Genomic DNA, 19500 nt, shown 5'->3' on the forward strand with positions numbered 1-19500 from the left:
AGAGAATGATTAATTTTGACTGTTTACACAATTTTGTAGAACATTGTTGCTACCGGAAACTTCGCATTTTCAAAATATACGAGAAAAACTAGTATTAGGGGGTCGTTCATAAAATACTCCCGTATTTTGGAAATGCGGCTGAATACACACTGAATTACCTACATCTTTGCCGAAGACATCATATTTAAAGATCGTCATTTCAAAAAAAATATTTTCGCAACGCCGCCCGTGGCAAAGTTGCGAACTAACATTTACCGTCAATATAGGGTAACCAATATATTTTGGACCTCTATATATTTTGGACCCCCTGGGCCATTTTCCTGCAAATTTTCCAGTTTAAATCGAAAGACCAATATAATCCGCATGCAATTTGGAAAGATAGGACCAATCCGCACTTGCATCAAGCGTTTGTGCATGGGAATTGTGTTTATTTTATCTGAAATTAATTTAATTTAATCGGTTCATCCATGCAACCGTTACAACACGTTACACACAGAAATTGAAGACGTCAGAAATTTTTCAAGTGTAAACAAAAACTTTTTTCTAATTTCTGAACTAAAAGCGTAGAATTTCCTCGTTTTTCCATTGTCAATCGATTGATTAGACTATGGGCAAGCATATTATACAACCAGTGCCGTGGACTTTGTCGCCAAACGATAAAAAATTGCCGGGGTCCAAAATATATACTTTGAGGGTCCAAAATGTATTGGTGTGTCCAAAATAATGAAAAACAGTGCATCACAATTCAATTATTTTCGACGCCTTTTGGATCCTACATGCCCGTATGGGCATTTTTATCTCGTAGAGGAAGTTTTTCTCTACATTTTGGCATGTTATTTGACTTGGTTACGCTGTGCAATTAATTAATTGGGACAAAAATGTAAAATCACTTCCTTAGGGGGTCCAAAATACGACCGTTACCCTATGCGCCATATTTTTAGAAAATTTTCGTCCGAAGACACCATTCCGAAAAAATCACGTTTAAAGGTGCTACAGAATTAAGTTCACGATTTCGGCCGATCGAAATACTGTGCAACGCTACCCGTTTAGCCATATGGGCTGACTATATCTGATGATGGTTAAATTTTGCCCAAAACTATGTAACAGGACATGGGAAAAGGGAAGAAAAGGTGCGAAAAAGACAATCTCCACTTTCTACCGTGAAGATGCGTGTCCAAAATTGAGTAGTGTTGGATCCGTTGAATCTGTTGCATGCTCCCTGTGAGCGAGCGACGGAATCCGGATCCATTGTGTCCGGTTTGCGTTTTGCGGAAGAAAAAACGAAGTGTGCCGGTGAAAAAAAAAAACAAACGCGCCAGTAGTGTTGGATCCGCTGAATCTGTTGCATGCTCCTTGTGGGCGAGCGACGGAATCCGGATCCATTGTGTCCGGATCGCGTTGCGCGGAAGAAAAAACGAAATGCGCCGGTGGAAAACAAAAAAAAAACGCGTCAGTAGAGTTTGATACGTTGAACCTGTTGTATGCTCCTGTCGAGCGTATATGCTCACGTATTCATTTCGAATTATATATTTATCGTTTACCAAAACGAATCCTTTCCCATATCCAAACTCCCAGTGTTTTCTTGTGGAAGTGCAGAGGCTTCTGTAAAGCAAGTAACACGTCAACATTTCCCTCCCATTCCCAAATTGACCTGCATTCGGACGCAGCCGGCGCCGGTATTGTTTATTATAATAATAAGAGCACCAGAATTTACACATTGATGATTATACTGATCCCGAGTAGCGTCTGTTGAGGGATTCCACGGAGGCATGCAAGTCGATTCTGATCGACCATTTCAAAAATATCTGAAACCTTGCACAGTTTTTCAGTTCCATCTAAATCGTCATTTTCCGATATCAAATCTTCAAGTTGAGTCACGACTAACTTTTCAAAAGGGTGTATGTGAAAATGGTTCAAAATATTCAAAAAGCTGCACAGCAAAAACGGTTCGTTCGATTGTTAGACAACTGAAGAAACAAAGTTAGACAACTAAATAAAGATTCCAAAAAAAAATACACACAGTAAAAAAAAAATTTTTTTGCATTAAAAAACATCATTTTTGACACAAAAACTCAAATATCTCAAAACCCTATCGGAATACCAACGTAATTTTATGAGGGAAAACGGTCCATTATATTAGCTATCTACCATAAAAATTTGGTGATGGTAAGCCAATAAACACAAAAGTTATGACATTTCAAATATTTCACAATTTTGACACTTGGTGAAAATATTTTTTTTTTCATTGTTAATTTTTTTAGGACCGCAGTTTGTTGCTGAATTTTTTGTTAAGGGTACCACAGGAGGTTAACAAGTTGTTTTCATGATATTTTATTTAATTATTCATAACTATTATAGCATCTATTAGAAAGTTAGACGCGATCCAGTGTTGTGATCTAAAGTCTTGATAGTGTCATATTTTTTATTGTACGTAACTGAAGAAAAATTCTCTCAATAGTGTTGAAACCTTTTGATAAAAGAAACCTATAAGAAATCTAATATTGAAGACAAATGCTACAAAAAAAGTTTTCTATACAGGTATACGACTAGTTTACCTGCAAAAAGTTTACCTCGTAGAGAACAAGGCGGGTCTATACGAAGCATAGTTTGAAAAGAATCAATTTATCAAAGGATATTAAAATGTTAACTGGTAGTCTTTTGTGTGAAAATACAACATCAAATTGCTATCTACGATCTTGTTCGGATTGTCCAGATTCTTCATCATTGGAAAATACTTTATTCGCTGAGTTTGAAGAAAATTATATTGATCAGTTATCATTTGAGCAATGGGTGACCACGGATAGGTGTGACCTAGAAACTATTGTAAAACCTGTAGATGAGTTTGTGTCTTTTTTTTGCTTGAAATTAGAAAGTTTAATTCCTCACGACTTTATTAAAACAGAGCAATCCCGCTTTTTAAAAAATACGAAAAATACATTACAAGATGATGAATTTTTAGTCATTTGTGATTTTTCTGAAAACTATTGCTTTGTATTGCAAGATGAAGTGCAGTCCCATCACTGGAACGTACAACAAGCTACAATTCATCCATTCGTTATTTATTTCAATGGAAGTACGCAAATTGAACATTTTAGTTTTATTGTAATTTCCGAAGATTTAAGACACGACTCAGTATCTGTAAATTTGTTCATTGCCAAAATGATTAACTTTTTACGCGTTGATAAGGATAAAGAAATCAGAAAGATATATTTCATGTCTGATGGAGCAGCATCGCAGTACAAAAACCGTAAGAATTTTTCGAGCCTATGTTAATTTAAATCAAAGTACGGAATTGATGCAGAATGGCATTTCTTTGTTACGTCACATGGCAAAGGTCCTTGTGATGCTATTGGAGGAACCATAAAGCGCATGGCCACAAGAGCAATTTTAGCCAAAGAACGTGAGCATCCAATTAAAACTGCAAAAGAACTAAAGGCGAATCGCAGAAAAGAAGAAGATTTAACAAAATTATCATTTTGTTTTACTACTACTGAAGAGTACGAATTAACGGCATCAGAGCTCAGCGAGCAATAAAATAACGCGAAAACGATCCAAGGAACCCAAAAATTTCACTGTTTCATTCCATTGTCAGAAAATAAAATTAAAGCAAAACTATACTCGAACTGTACTGATAATGATGCAAAAGTGTTCGATATTGTAAAAAAATTGAATAACAATAAATAAATAAATAAGTATTAATAAAATGTTTCCATGATCTCATAACGCATACCCAAATCCAAAACTTTTAAAGTTTATATATAACTCATCGATCATACTCTAAAAAAAATATCCTGGTAAAAAAAAAAAATTATTTTCGTGTAATCTGTTAATTCATTTTAATTTATACATACATATACATATAATATTTATACATATACATAATATTTATACATATAATATACACAATACTAATGAATACATGAAAACGACTTGTTTAATTCACGCAAGGCCCTTAACAATAAAATCAGCAACAAACTGCGGTTCCCGTAATAATTTACACCGAAAAAAAATTTTTTTTTTCTACTAAATGTGAAAATTGTGACATGTTTGAAATGTCATAACTTTTTTGTTTATTGGCTTACCATCACCAAATTTTTATGGTAGATAGCTAATATAATGGACCGTTTTCCCTCAAAAAATTATGTTTTTAATGCAAAAAAAAAAATTTTTTTACTGTGTGTATTTTTTTTTGGAATCTTTATTTAGTTGTCTTACTTTGTTTCTTTAGTTGTCTAACAATCGAACGAACCGTTTTTGCTGTGCAGCTTTTTGAATATTTTTGAACCATATTCACATACACCCTTTTGAAAAGTTAGTCGTGACTCAACTTGAAGATTTGATATCGGAAAATGACGATTTAGATGGAACTGGAAAACTGTGCAAAGTTTCAGCTCAATAGAAAAAAATGAATTAAAAAATTTAACAAATTTTGGTGCTGTTGCTTGGAATCACTCTGTTGGTTCCCTGTGTAAGTACAGCTGTTCTTGCAATAACGGAGTAGCAACTGCGGGCGGTCAATCATGCTCATGCTCATGAAGATGCGTGTCCAAAATTCTCTAGTTTAGTCCCGTACCCAGCCAGGAATCCTCAGGACGAGTTTTTTTTTATTCAAACCTAAACCCGCTTTTGAGACCTCAGCGTGACCAAAACCAAACGGAAAGAAGTAACTAATCGGAAAAATGTATACAATTCACAGGGTGGATTGGTTGCCAATTTCGATTTCCTTCCCAGAGCCTATACTAACCATCGGAGCCGACTTCCTCTTTTACTTAACTCAGAACTTTCAAAGACATCAAATTGAGTATAAGTAGCGTTCATTACCTACATTTATTCTACTCTTCAAGCTCTCGTTTCATCTCATGAGAACTGTAACCAACTACTTGAACGATAATTTCCAGAAATTTGGTCCATAAAATTTAACATTTGGTCTGTATTGAATTAGTAATTTACGATTGAGTGGATCTTACTTGTAGATTCTTATTTCGGAAGCGATAGCGGTGTCCTTCGGAGTCCAACAGAGGATGGTAAGTGCACTTAGGCAGCGTCCATTTATTACGTAACGCTAAAATTGGAAGTTGGTTGAATATGCTGCGTCGGTAGCGTGCTGTGTCGTGTGACTTGCACATCTTGAATAATCCAACTTGTTATCGGTCACCTGTTGGATGGTGCATGAACTACACGATTGGCAGCCGATCACACCACGTGGTGAAAACGCTATGGCTGTGATGTCGCAAATTATGCTGGTCACATTATTTACAGCGTGCCCGTGCGCTTGCAAGCAATGAGGCTCCTGCACCTAAGTCTACAGCACGTGCACAGTAACTCTAATCACGATATACGGGAAAACGTCCGAGATGGTCGAACCACAGACAAACAGACGTAACACTTAGAACATATTTCTTCAAAATCCATCGTCCAGTTTACACCATCATCATCTGGTGAACATGTTGCACAAAAAGGTATTTCGTGCAACAAGACCGGCAGATGACGATAGTGTGAAACGTCAAACACGAAGAAAAATGGTGACCGCGCCTCTGGTTGTGTGATTTGTAACATATCGAATTTGAAATTATCGTTAAATGTGTGGTCGATGGAAATTCGTCAATGTTATGTCTGTGTGTCTGTGGTCGAACTGTTCGTCTACCTTGGATCTTTGCTGACGACTGATAATAACGTTATTCGTTACAATATGGAAATGCATCGTTTGCGGAAGTCGGGCTTATTACTTATTCTTAAGAACGATGGAACACATGATGAGGTTTTTTATGGTGTTCTAATGCCGAGTAAAGCGTGACATGGTTTGTGTTCTCCAAGAATTTCGTCTCAGATTCCCCGAGGAAAAGCTTCAGAAATTATCAGAGTGATTTTATCTATAATACTTTCAGGGTCTCCTACAGGGATCCCTCCAGAAATTATTCAAGTTTCTCTACCAATTCACTCAGAATCATCAGGATTTTCAAAAAATGGTTAAAAGAATTTCCCCAGATTATGCTCTAGGAAATACTTGAGAACTCCAAAGCTACTACCTCCAGTAATATCCTTAGGTATTTCTTTGATTTTTTTTTTTCAAAACTATCCTAGAATTTCCTACAGATATTTTTTTCACTAATCCTTCAACCAAATTCTCCAGTTGTTGCCTTAGGGGATATTTCAATGATTTCTACAGAATTTCTACCGAGAAAGTTCACAAAGGTTTATTCAGAGCGTTTGTGAAAAAAGCTTAGAAGTTTGTTTTTTTTTTTTCAAGAAACTACAAGAATTCCTCCACCTGTTCATGAGAATTCCTCCAAGAATTCATCCACGTTTCCTCCCAGAAATATAAAATTCCTTGTGAAGTTCTAAGAACAAATCTTTTATTTTCTAGGAATTGTTCCAGCAATCCATCCAACTATTAATTCTACAATTTTACCAAACATTTCTTTAAATGGCTTCCCAAAAAATCATATGCAATCTTCAAAAGTTTATTTATTTTTCTAAAAATTCCTTCGATCATTTCTACACAAATTTCTGTAGAAATTCTGCCCAATGTTTTCCGAGAAGTATCTTTATAAAATCCTGCGGAATTCTATCTCGAGAATCGATTGATTTTTCTTGCGATTTAAGGAAAACTTCTAAAACTTCCTCAGAGTCCAGGAGTTATTTCAGAGTTCCTTGTTCATCAAGGATGACTTTAAAACTTGCCCAATTTTCTGAAAAAAAAACAAGACTTGCATGAGAGAAATGTCAGTGACAAAAACTAGCGTTAAGAAAATCTACTTTGTACTAGTTTTTCAGCAATTGTTCATTTTATACAAATTGTATGGGAGCCAAGAACACAAGCTAGTCTTTTAAAAATTATTTTATCTGTTTTATTGAGCGGAAAATCACCTAAAATATCGTTAGAACGTTTGGAAACAGTAGAATTTCCTCGTCTCAACTCAACTCAAATTCGACCAAAATGTCACTTGCACCCCTCCACACGTGAGCCTCTCAAATATAGTAACTTTCAATTTCCAGTCCAGGGTTATTTTTTTTAGCTTCACTGTGCACAACACATTAGCCAACGTTTATCCTTTAGTTTTTATTAAACTTCTACTCGGCGTGTTAGCCGTAAACCACGAATCATAATTAAACAAGTATCTCTTAAATATGGTTTAATGAATCCTTAAGGGCTCAAGGGTTCCTGTTTCAATATTTGGAGGAATTCTGAAAAAGTCAATGGAAATCTTAGGATTTATTCCTGGAGAAACCAATGAGAAACCGACGGGCCAAACTTTTCTTTAATGCATTAAAGAATTACTTTTTTGCCAAAATCAAATGAAAGTGATAGAAATCAATTGGGTCCTAAAATTTTTAATGAAATCTTGTTTTTATTTAATAACACGAAAAAGCATGTTACTGTAACTACTTTAGCAATTTTCCCCGCTCAAATAATGGCTATGTTTAAACTTTAATTTAAAAATTTGGTCCATAAATGAACCTTGACACTTTTGATCATGTTTGACGTTCGCTTAGTCGACAAAAACACCACAGGGGTTTTAGTTCGACCACATGGGGTTGTTCCTATCTGACATTTCGTAAATGACACGGAAAACAAAATACACCCAACATTTGAGTTTAATCCAAAGGATGTGACAAAATCTAAAATAATGTTTTTTGGGCTTAAACCAACGGAAAACATTAGAAAATTGAGTAAACATGTGTTTTTGGCCTAAACTGAAGCGTTTGGCACTAAAATTGGGGCAGGGCTTTAGGACCCTATTGGAGAAATTGAAAATAGATATTTGCTTCTATAGTAATTTGTAAGGATTTTACTCATGATAACGTCAGAATACGGCCCAGGGTTCTGTTAGAAAAAATCCCCGAACCCTTATAAAAATCCTTCTCAGAAATCTATCAAAAATTGTCATAGAATTCTGTCAGAATATTATTTTAAAATCTTCTCCAGGATTACGAAGAATAATTTCTCAGATAATGCAAGAATCTTGTGCAGGATTCTGTGAAAATTGTCTTTTGGATTCCTTCAGAACTCTACCCAAAAATTATTTTACATCACTGTTCTAGAACCTGAAGAAGCCTGTCCTGCTCAGAATTTTGTTAGAAATGCAGTGACGATTGTGTGAGAACCTTTTCCAGGATAATGTTCTGGATCGCAATAATCATAGCTAGCATTTTGCAAAATCCTACTAGTTTTCAGTAAGTTCTTACGTAAATTGTGAGAATCTTGTATAAAATTTTATGAGGTTTCACTTCAATTTCCTCTTGATCTGCCTAATATTTGTTATAATCTTTCTTCTGTATGAAATTCTTGCTCAGTAGTTTGAAAGATTGCACCTGAGGATTAAGTGAGATTGTGTTCGGCCTTAATTTTTCTGTCGATAACATTTGTTCGAGCTTGATTTGAATTTAGATGATATCTTTTGACGAGATTTCTAGTAATTAATGCTCAGAACAAATAACTATAGTTTTAAAAATGAAGCGTTTTTAATTGTTGAAGAAAGCAAGAAAACTAAGAATTATCAAAAAACTTATGTAAAAAATCTTCAAAACTTTCTAAGAGATGCTTAAAATAGCTCCAATCAGAATTCCAAGATAAAATTCATGGAAAAATCTCTGATGAATCCCAGAGAAACACCTGGAGAAATTCTTGCAGGAACCTCTACGACCTATCAACAATCTTTATTTGGTGCTCACTCCCAAAGTAAGCATAGCATAGACTGACTGTACATATCAATGGTTGCTACTCCCTGATTGATCGGAACTGGTAAGAATTGCACTTCGATCCAAATGAATGAGGGACGCTCATTCTCGAAGTGCACATTTTATCAGATCTCATATTATTTATCAATAACGGCGCCAGCTTACAGTCAGTTGGGATGGGGAAGAAATGTTAGTGTGTGATTGTTGCTTCTAGAGACTGAGAAAACCTCTGCATCTCCACAATCATCATGGGAAGGGTTTTTTTTTTTAGTGAGGAAGGAAAAAGATTTGGGAGTCACCTTTGGTCGGTGGTGCCATCCATGGATAAGAGGAAAAATATGACTTTTAGTTGAAACTAGTTTTGCATTTTGTCTCGCGATGACAATATATTGGTAGAAGATTGAAAGACTATGTCGACATTCATAATGTTGAACTATTCATATGTAATTTGACGCTGCCACGATAAAAATGTAAGCATGAAACGAGCTCACTAGTTCGTAATCCATTCTCGTCTGAACACGAACATTTTTTCAGAGCACGGTTGACCTTGAACACGAAAGCTTGTGCCTTCGTACAGCACTACCCAGCAAACGAAGAAAAAAAAAACAAATAACTTCGTACGCGCGAAAACGAACATCACTACATGTTGCCCACTTTCAAAGTAAGTCCCCAAACAGATATAACACAGAAATAAATACCATAGTTTTTTAATTCCTTATATAAATTACTTACATTCGTGATGAACACCAATCCTCCAACATATCCAGCGACGGCAACTCCAAAAACGACCCGTATCTTCCACTGTCTCAGCTTAGGGAATGTGTCTAAAATACCCGTTACTACCGTTTCCATTAGGGTAAACTGTGAATCAAGGCCCAGCGTAAGCAGCATAAAGAAGAACAGCACCGACCAAAACATGGGCATCTGCAGCTTGGTCACCATTTCTGGGAACACGACAAATGCCAATCCGGCTCCCTGATCTATCACGCTTTCCACCTCGGTGTCCAGTTCATGGGCCAAGAATCCCAGGATAGAAAATATCACAAATCCAGCAAAGAATGACGTCAGTATATTGGAGATTGCAACGATGATTGCATCTCGATAGCAATTGTTCGAGAACTTATTGTAGGACGCCAGGGTCAACAGGCCTCCCCAGGCTGGACTCAGGGCGAAGAATATCTGCACAGCAGCATCGCCCCAAATCTGTGCACTCTTCAGTTTGTCCCAATCTGGCTCCAAATAGTACATGATTCCGTTGTATGACCCCGGCAGCGTAATTCCTCGAACAAATAACATCACTAACACTACGTAGGGGAATAAGGCCGTAAAGTAGACGACCTTACCAGAGGACTTCACTCCTCGACACAAGCATAGGAATACGATCAACCATGCTCCCAGTAGGGAAAGCGCTAGAGTTACGCTAATATTGCCGGTTGTCTCAATTCCCGGGGAAAGTCGTAACAAGTAATTTCTGCGAAATAAACAATATTTGGTCGTAACACAAAGATCTGCAGATCTATCCCACTTACTTGAAGAAATCCTCCGCTGGAGGCTTTTTAGGAACTTTGGTGAGGTTCGCGATCAAGTTCGCATTGGCATGGCATTTCCTCAAATAGTACGTTCCATTGTTGCTAACACACGCGTTTTCTTCCTCGTACGAATAGCAGTTGTTACTGGTCCAAGGATGATCGCACCCCTTCCATGGCAGTGGTTCCTCAAATGAGGCCACTGCGTAGAACAAGGTCCACGCCAGGATGACATTGTAGTACAGCATGACGGTTCCAGCAATGAGGACCATCCCTATGCCCACGCCCTGGAACAGCGGTGAAAATCTTCGGAACAATACGGCCGGTCCTAGACCCGCGTACTGTGCTATCGATAGTTCCATGAACATCAACGGGAGGCCGGCAATTACCAGCATGATGGTGAACGGAATCAAGAAGGCACCTGAGATCAGAAAGTATCGTAAATCGGATGCTCTATACTACTTCCGACATCATGTTTATGTGAAACATCTCGGAATCTATAGATGGCCGTCTCAAAGGTTGACTTGTAGTAATTTAATTAACTCGATCTTCTTATTTTAAGCTTTCTGTCAGTGCACAAAGCTAAAATAAGAAGAGCACAGTTGTTTATGTTTAGTTCGTGAGATTTGAGCTTTTGGTATAACATTGAACTTGGATTCCAAGTTGTTTCACCTTGAATGTATTTATAGCAAAAGTACATAAGTAAAGTATAGGGGAATGTGGGGCAGTTTGGCCAACTTGATTTCTTTTGTCTTAAAAAGTTCACAGATGAATGAATGATTTTTCAAAATTTGTTATTATTCATAAACACTCCTTGCAAAAAGATTTATTTTTTTAAACGGTAAAGTGGCAGGACGGAACATAGTTCACAAAAATGCCTCGATCTCAGTCAATAATAATCCGAATCTAATCCGATAGAAGAAATAAAATGATTTTAACACAAATTGTATATAATTTTTCACTACGATTCATTATCGACCATATTTATTGATGATAGACCATGTCGTAAATGGAATAATCTAAGATCGTGCCAAGTTGCATAAATTGACAGATATATCAATCAAGCATACAATGGAATCGAATCGCAGTAACTTAGCCAAAACAGCCTAAGTACCGGGTCTCAAAGTGTCGAATCAATTAAAAAAAACATAACAAATAATCCTCTACAACACCGCCATGAATAATCAATAAAAAACTACAGTTAAAGGTATTTATAAATTAATTTAGTTTTGTGACAACAGCGCCACTAGCGTTCTACTACTAATATTTCTATTGACTAGACCAGGGGTTCTCAACCGGTGGTCCGCGGACCTCTAGGGGGCCGTAAAGAGTTCTCAGGGGGTCCGCGAAACCATTGAGAACAAGTGGCGTTTCTCCTGATTGGTGAATAAATATGAGGACTCTTGAATCCAATTTGGTTTCAAGAGAGTATTATAACCGAATTGTAAATTTTTTACATATGAAGTATTTATAAATTGAAACCTATTTTGTTTGTTTCAACTGTGAAAATACTGGATATACCTTCAATGTGATCCTGTCAGTTAAAAATTGTATGTCAGCTATAATTACTCAACATCCATTCAAATTCTATCCAGTAAGATCTTGAAAATTAAAAACAATGCTAGTTCTGGGAAATCTCCATAAGAAATTTCTGGAATATTTGTGACTTTATTCTTCGTAAATTTTGCCAGCCTCCTGAAGATATCCATGGTTTTAGGAAATTTCCTGACGATTTTTTGATAACTTTCAAACGGAGGATAGTTGGCTTCTAAGGATCCCACGAAATCTGCAATTAATTCCTGGGAATATTTTTGACGATTTATTAGCGGAATTAGGAATGTTTGCATGTGAAGTATTTTATCTTTTGCACTTCTGATTCATTTCGACAAGATATTTTTGAACTGCTGAGCTCATATTTGGTCACAATATTCGTTGTTTTAAAGAACTTCTTATCACTAAGTTTCAGACAATTCGGCCGAGAAAATCCCTCCCATCATAGTGGATCCGGGAAATGCCAACATTCTTTACTTTATTAAATGCGACTGTCTGTTGTTCCTACTTGCCCTGCATGAAATCCGTTATGGAAATTCCGTATTGAATTATTGGAAAAATACCAGGTAGAGTTTTGACTCAATTCTTAGTGGACTCCTCCGAAAGATCTCAGCAGGATTCTTGCATTGACGATTTCTTAAGATCTGTTGCAGATTAAAGACATGATTTGTAGGAATGCCTTCTCAGGACATCAAATAACACTTCAACCTCGTTTTTCGTTCTCAGCAACAGCATGCTGCTTCTGGCGATTGTCAACCGCATGACGACCGGAAGGGTAAATCATTAGAGAATCTGTATTTCCATAAACATTGATTTTAAGGACATCCATATTTGGGGGTCCGCGAGACGTTTGTAAAGGTACAAAGGGGGTCGCGGCTCCAAAAAGGTTGAGAACCATTGGACTAGACGAAGAATGCAACGCGCACGCACAGAAGCACAAAGAGAAGAACGCGGTGCAGCATTCAGAGAGGCAAAATTGGCTCTGGAAATCAAGATTCGAAAACGGGCATGCTTTGATAGTCTATGCGAAAGTGCCAATTCTAGTCCATGGGGTGACGCCTACAGAATGGTAATGGCTAAGACCAAAGCCATAGCGCTCCAAGAGAAGTCGCCCGAGTTGTTGCGATCGATAATCGATATACTCTTCCCGCACTATCCCATAAGCCCATGGCCCCCAGCGCCGTATGCGGCAGATGAAGGAGAAAAAGTGGCGAGAGTGACGAACGAAGAGCGGGCAGAAGTCGTGAAATCTTTCGCGTCAAACAAGGCACCGGGACCCGATGGTATCCCCCGAATGTTGCCTTAAAAGCGGCAGTGATCGCGGATCCAGACATGTTCAGAACCACGATGCAATGCTGCATTGATCAAGGAATCTTCCCGGATGTATAGAAGCGACAGAAATTGGTGCTACTACCAAAGGCGGGGAAACCACCAGGTGACCCGTCGGCGTATAGACCTATCTTTCTACTAGATACAACGGGCAAGTTATTGGAGAGGTTGATTCTCAATAGGCTGGTACCAGGTCCGTCACACTTGGTCTCAGATTGGGTACCACTTCTAGTACTACATTTGGTCCCTCGGTAGTACAAAAGGTACCCAAGTTTGACAGATCGCAGTACACTTTTCACGGCGCTCTAGATTACCTTATGATCCATAAAATTTTGGGCAACTGCAAGGGACATGGAGGTCTTTAATTTGTATTTGCGGGTACCGTATACGGAGAGTGCGGACGGCCAGTCCAACAACCAGTTTGGATTTAGAAAAGGTAAATCTATTCTGGACGCCATCCAGTCGGTCGTTCAGACAGCTGAGGTGGCAATCGAGCATAAAAAGAGCGGCATCCGTTACTACGCGGTTGTCACTCTGGATGTGAAGAATGCGTTCAACAGCGCAAGCTGGGAAGAAATAGCACACGCACTTCACCGCCTCAAGGTACCGGTGCAGTTGTGTAAGCTTCTAGAAAGCTATTTTGATGGTAGGATTCTACTGTATGACACAGAGGAGGGGCAGAAAAGCGTTCGAATTACCGCGGGAGTACCACAATTTTCAATCCTGGGCCCGCTGTTATGGAATGCGATGTACGATGACGTACTGAGGCTGCACCTTCCGACGGGTGTTAAGATTGTTGGCTTCGCCGACGATATCACCCTAGTGGTCTATGGTGAATCGATGGAGGAAGAAGAGTTGACAGCAGCGCACTCTATTTCCATAGTTGAGGAATGGATGAAGTCTAGGAAACTAGGACTGGCCCGTCACAAGACTGAGGTGGTGGTGGTCAACAACCGCAAGTCCGAACAACGGGCGCTTATCTCCGAAGCTGATGGCACCATAGAGTCGAAGCGATCCCTTAGGCATCTTGGGTTAATGATCGATGACAAGCTCAGCTTCGCTAGCCATGTTGAATATGCCTGTAAAAGGGCATCTACGGCTATAGCGGCGCTTTCGAGGATGATGTCTAACGCGTGGCGCTATCCATACTAAGGTATGGAGGACCAATCTGGTCAAAAGCGCTTAGAACGACAGGATTATGTGCTTAAGAGTAGCAAGTGCATATCGGACGGCATCTAAAGAGGCCGTGTGCATCATAGCCGGGATAACGTCCATCGGGCTCATCATCAAGGAATATGTTCAATGCTTCAACCAGGGGTACCAGAGGAGACCGCGAAGCGTGTAAAGAGGAAACGCTCAGAAGCTGGCAGCAGGAATGGGATAACTCCACTAAGGGTAGATGGACCCATCGGCTAATACCAAATGTGTCGGATTGGTATAGTAGAAACCATGAGGAAGTGAACTTTCACCTGATGCAATTTCTGTCAGGACATGGTTGATGTAGACAGTACCTGCATAGGTTCAGGCACTCAGAATCTCCTGCGAACCCCAATTGTGCTGGTGTGGAGGAAACAGCGGAGCATGTCGTATTCGATCACTCACTACATGCTCACAATAGAGAGAATGTGTGCGGATGCCGAGTGCTGGAATGCAGTAACTACGGCTGTCACTCACATTATGTTAGAATTGCAGCGCCTATGGCGCGCCGACCAAGAGTAGGCTGCAGAGGATTAGCCCTACCGAGGCTGGTCCCTTGTAATATTGTTTAAGTCGGCTAGGAGAAGCAGTTTGTGTAGGCTACTTCTGCTACACGTGTTGTGCTATGTGCACTGGTCCCTCCCCGAAGAAATACCGTAAGGTGGTTCCGGGGAGACAAGGGTCTGAGTCCAAGGGTCATGTCGGTGCACTGTTCACCACTTGAGCAATTCTGAAAGAATTGCTCAAGCACTGTGCATATGCTGGTTTTAACGGGTCGTCGTTGGTGCGTCATCCCCGCATTCCCTGAGTTACATTCTCAGGGGATCTGTTTGCAGATTTCCCCCTTGTAAAAAACAAAAAAACATAGGCATTCTAAGACTTCGAAGAGAGTTACGTTAGGTGGTTTCAAAAAACATATTCTGAGATTTCTAAGGGTGATTTCAGGAGTAGATTTGGAAAATTCAATGGTGGAAATATCAAGAATCTAAAATATCTAGGGGGTTTTCAGCAGAATCCTGGGACTGTGATAGAAACTCATAAGATATCGGTTGTAATTTTTGGATTTCGATCAAAAAAAACCTTAGGGTTCTACGTGGCGGCGCCCTTCTGCAGCAAAGATTTCATCGTACTGCTTTTGGAAGTAACGAGCCTTTTACGTCGATGATCCGTTTATTTTCTATGTTTGAAGATCTCTATGACTTCGATGGTCCGTCCAACCAATTCGTTTCGCGTGTGAGGAGCTCGGGCTTAATATAGGATTTAGTTTCAATTCATGTAGACAAAAGTCAGATGGATAATATACAAATATACAAATATACAAGGATTCTGGGATTTTAATGGAAGTTCTAGAATTTTTGTAAAAGTGTTCTGGGACTCCGATTGAAATTTTTGTTTAGGTTTATGATGGGTTTTATGTATTGAAATAACCATGAGATTCCGTAAGACACTCTAGTAACTCCCGATGGATTCTTTGAACTTCTGAGATTTTCATGTAATTTCATGTATTCCAATATATTCTGTACGTATTCCGTGGGAATATATGATTTATGAAATATGAAGAAATATTGGATTTATAAATTATGTCTAGAAGGGATTATGAAATAAAGTTGAAAATCGCTTGAATTTTGGATATTTTGATGCATTGCCAGATATGTTTTAGATCTCGGTGGAAATAAAATTCGGAATAAAGACTATAATAAGCATTTTTTGAGGAACGGTTGAAATTCTGGAATTCCAACTGGTACTTTACAATTTTGATTACATCTTTACTGCCCATAAACGTATAATTGTCCCATGTGAATAGGAAATCCATCAAACATGGGACTGACATGTATTTATGGGCAGTTTAGGAGCCAAAGAATTTCTACTATAATCTGAATCGGATGTTGTTTTCATTCTCAGAACTAGCGTTACTTAGGAGATTCCTCTGGAATTCTTCAATTGCTGAATTTTTGAATTAAAATATGAGACTTTTTTCCAATTTTTCAAATTCCTACAGAAAATTTACCAGTTTCGCCGAAATTGTTGAACACGCTCTATAAAACCTGAACTAGCAATGCAGTTCAGCCACACTCCTGCTAAATTTACAGAATACCATAAGAAATTCGAAAAGTTATAATCACGCTGTCACCAAAATTTTACAACCATAATCCTCCCTGCTCAGTTTGCTTTCATCTGATGTCGCGAACGGTTGCAACAGAACTTGTCTCTACTGGTTACTGTTAAAAGTCCAAAAGTGTGCCTAGAAATGGTTGAAATTAAGAACACGGTGAGGTTTGCTTTCCCACCGGAATCTGCGCGGCCGTCGTATGAAGAAATTGCCAGATTTGTCAAAGCATTGGATGTTAGTATCGTCGAAATGGATACGCTGTACAGACGAGCGGAAAACCATAGTGTTTACTTGAAATTCAAGAACCAGAAAGCGTTCAAGCAAGCGTTGGAGAACAATGTACATCCACTTCGCTTTGAATATGCGAATGGGATGACAGTGGTGGTGCAAGCATCAGATGCGGAAGGCAATTATCAATACGTGCGAGTGTGTGGACTACCACCGGAGCTGCCCGATAAGGGATCGTTCAAATATTACGTAACGCAACAGGGGGAGGGAGGGGGTCTTGCATGGTGTTACGGTCCATACAAAAATTTAAAACATCCCATACAAAAGCTGTTACGTGGGGGAGGGAGGGGGTATGAAATTGACAAATTTTGCGTTACGTAATATTTGAATGAACCCTAAGGAAATATAGCTGGTGCTGGGGAAGTTCGGAGAAGTTAAACGTGTGATTCTAGAGAAGTTTCCTGTGGGCCTTGGATTGGACGTATACAACGGTGTTCGTGGTGCATATATGGACGTCAAATCTGAAATACCACCAGCGCTTTACTTCCTTAATTGGAGAGGTAATATTTTTTATCACGGAAACAAGGAAAAGTGTGTCATTTGTGCCGAAATGGGACACCAGATGAGCGCATGTCCCAAGAAAAAGGCTCAACGTCGGAATGGTGTTTCGGAAATGAAAGAATCATGCACCTATGCTGGTGTAGTGAAGGAAAATTCAACTATGGAAGTTGAAAAAGTAACGGAACTTTTGGAGATAGAGGTTTTAGAGGAGGAAAACATAGAAGCGGAAAAAGTATGTGCGGCAATTCAGGAAAGAGAGGATGAATCGAAATATAAGGTCAAACCAGTGCCAATAAGATTTTGGAGGTCCAATGGAAAGACATACACGCATTATGCAGGGGTTGCGCAGATTACAGTGGAAGATGAAACGGAACCGCAAAAGAAACGGGACTTGGAAGCCAAGGCGTCAAGGAGCATTTTGCCATCGAAGGAGAAAAGGCAGCGAAACTCACCCCGACTTTCTTCTATCGGTTCGAAGTCCGATGTATCAGATTAGTTTATATAGTTTATATGAAATTGTAATTGTTTTTATAGTTTGAATGAAATTGTACAACAACAATACAATTTAAATGACCATTGGCTCCGTAAAGTGTCAAACACGATTGAGCCCAATAAATAAACAATTAGAAAAAAAAATCCTCCCTGCATTTATGTCAAAATCTCAGATCTCTATACAAAATGCAGAAATTTCTGAAGGAATCAAGAAGTAATCGGAAACCCAGGAGCGCCTATCAAAATCCTAAGAATCCTTCCATAATCCCTGATATTATATTCAAATTCCACTACTTATTCCAGCATTCTCAAATAAATCTCAAAATACCCAATGTTTTATATTCGAATTTCAACTAAAACCATTCCTGGAATCTTATTCATATGACAGGAATATCTTTAAAATCGAGGGGAGTCCCTCAAACATTATCTGAATTGTAAAATTTCCTACACAATTCCATATTGTCATTTTTACAGAAATTTTACCATAAAACTAAAATTTCCATCAAATAAGCAATATTACTTTCGGAATCTCAAAGTTTTCTTATAAATCACAGAAATTTCTAGCGAAATATCAAATCGGTGATTTTGAAATAGTTGAAAATAGTTATAAACGTATACGTATTTGCAACTATTTCAAATCATGGCCCAACCACACTACCCTAACCGGTTTCTGTTTCTTTTTTCAAGGTCACAGAGTTTATCAGTCAACTCAGATTTGATCTCCGATACTCACTGCATCCCCATACGATATTTTCAAATGTCGTAGTCTGGGGTGCGAGTTTGATCAGGTAGGTACCATAAAGCCATTTTTTTCATCACGGACCTTAATATTTCGTTGGCATCACAGATATTCCATATTTATTCGTTTATAGATATCTAATGATGATTTTAAACTATTTCATTCTAAATAAGGTCTGTTTTGTATAGCAATATTCAACTCAACTATCGCATAGCAAATATTCAGTTGTGAATCCGATTAAGGAACATCAACAATCATATGACGGATTTCACGCCAACTCGACACGCGATTGGCAGCACCCCTTCAGAATTCAATGAAACTTTCTGGATGTCAAAAGTATGTGAAACTAAGATACTTTACATATTTTGTATTTTCAAAATCGATCTAGACTAACATTTGAAAAGGGTCAAAGTTTTTTTTTACTTTTTTTATAAACCCGTTTAACTCGAAAACGGTAAGACCTACAAAAAAGTGTTGTATGGGGGGACTGTCGTGAAATTTCCTGAAGTTTTAGAAAAAAAATATTAAAAAAATAAAAAAAAACATTTTCTACACCGAAAAAACAATGATTCAAAACTTTAAAGTCGATTTAAAAAAACGGCCATTTCAGATTTTGATCATCCTTAAGCAAAAAGTTTCGTAATTAAATTTACTAAAAGTCGTCCATACATTGCAAATTGGTCATATTTTAGGGAAAAAAGTTTTTCTAACAACGAATTTTTGAAGTCCAATTTTTTTTTTTTATTTCGCTTTAAATAGTCTAGTATGCTCATATTTTGAAGTGATAAATGAGTTTTAATCATAAAATAGATTGTTTATTTGTTTTATTGGGAGTAGTAAAAAGAAATAAAACGGAATTATACAGAGTTTTTTTTTAATTAAATACAATTGATCTCGCACCAAACCGCTTATGAGAAAATGAACTCCGTCTAACAATCCGATGGGTTTTTAATGGTTGGAAAGATATAACAATAATATTTTATTTCTTATTTGGTCAAAGCCAATCTTAACAGGTGTCTGGAAAGGGTCAATATTATGCTTATAAAAAAAAGTCGTGGTTTTTTTTTATCATGCATCATTATTTTTAT

At 38.0% G+C, this 19500-nt stretch overlaps 1 protein-coding gene across 1 annotated transcript in view; it reads right to left on the reverse strand.

The window, feature by feature from the left end:
• The window catches only part of LOC5573748 (sodium- and chloride-dependent glycine transporter 2), a 29110-nt gene that overhangs the window by 6895 nt on the left and 2715 nt on the right, over positions 1-19500 (reverse strand). The window contains exons 3-4 of the mRNA XM_001654726.2: positions 10209-10626; positions 9412-10150 (exon numbers count right to left, since the gene is read on the reverse strand). Of these exons, the coding sequence (XP_001654776.2) occupies positions 9412-10150; positions 10209-10626 (1157 nt within the window). The remainder of the gene's footprint in view (positions 1-9411; positions 10151-10208; positions 10627-19500) is intronic.

Source organism: Aedes aegypti, chromosome 3 (genome assembly GCF_002204515.2).
Source record: "Aedes aegypti strain LVP_AGWG chromosome 3, AaegL5.0 Primary Assembly, whole genome shotgun sequence".
Classification (NCBI taxonomy): domain Eukaryota; kingdom Metazoa; phylum Arthropoda; class Insecta; order Diptera; family Culicidae; genus Aedes; species Aedes aegypti.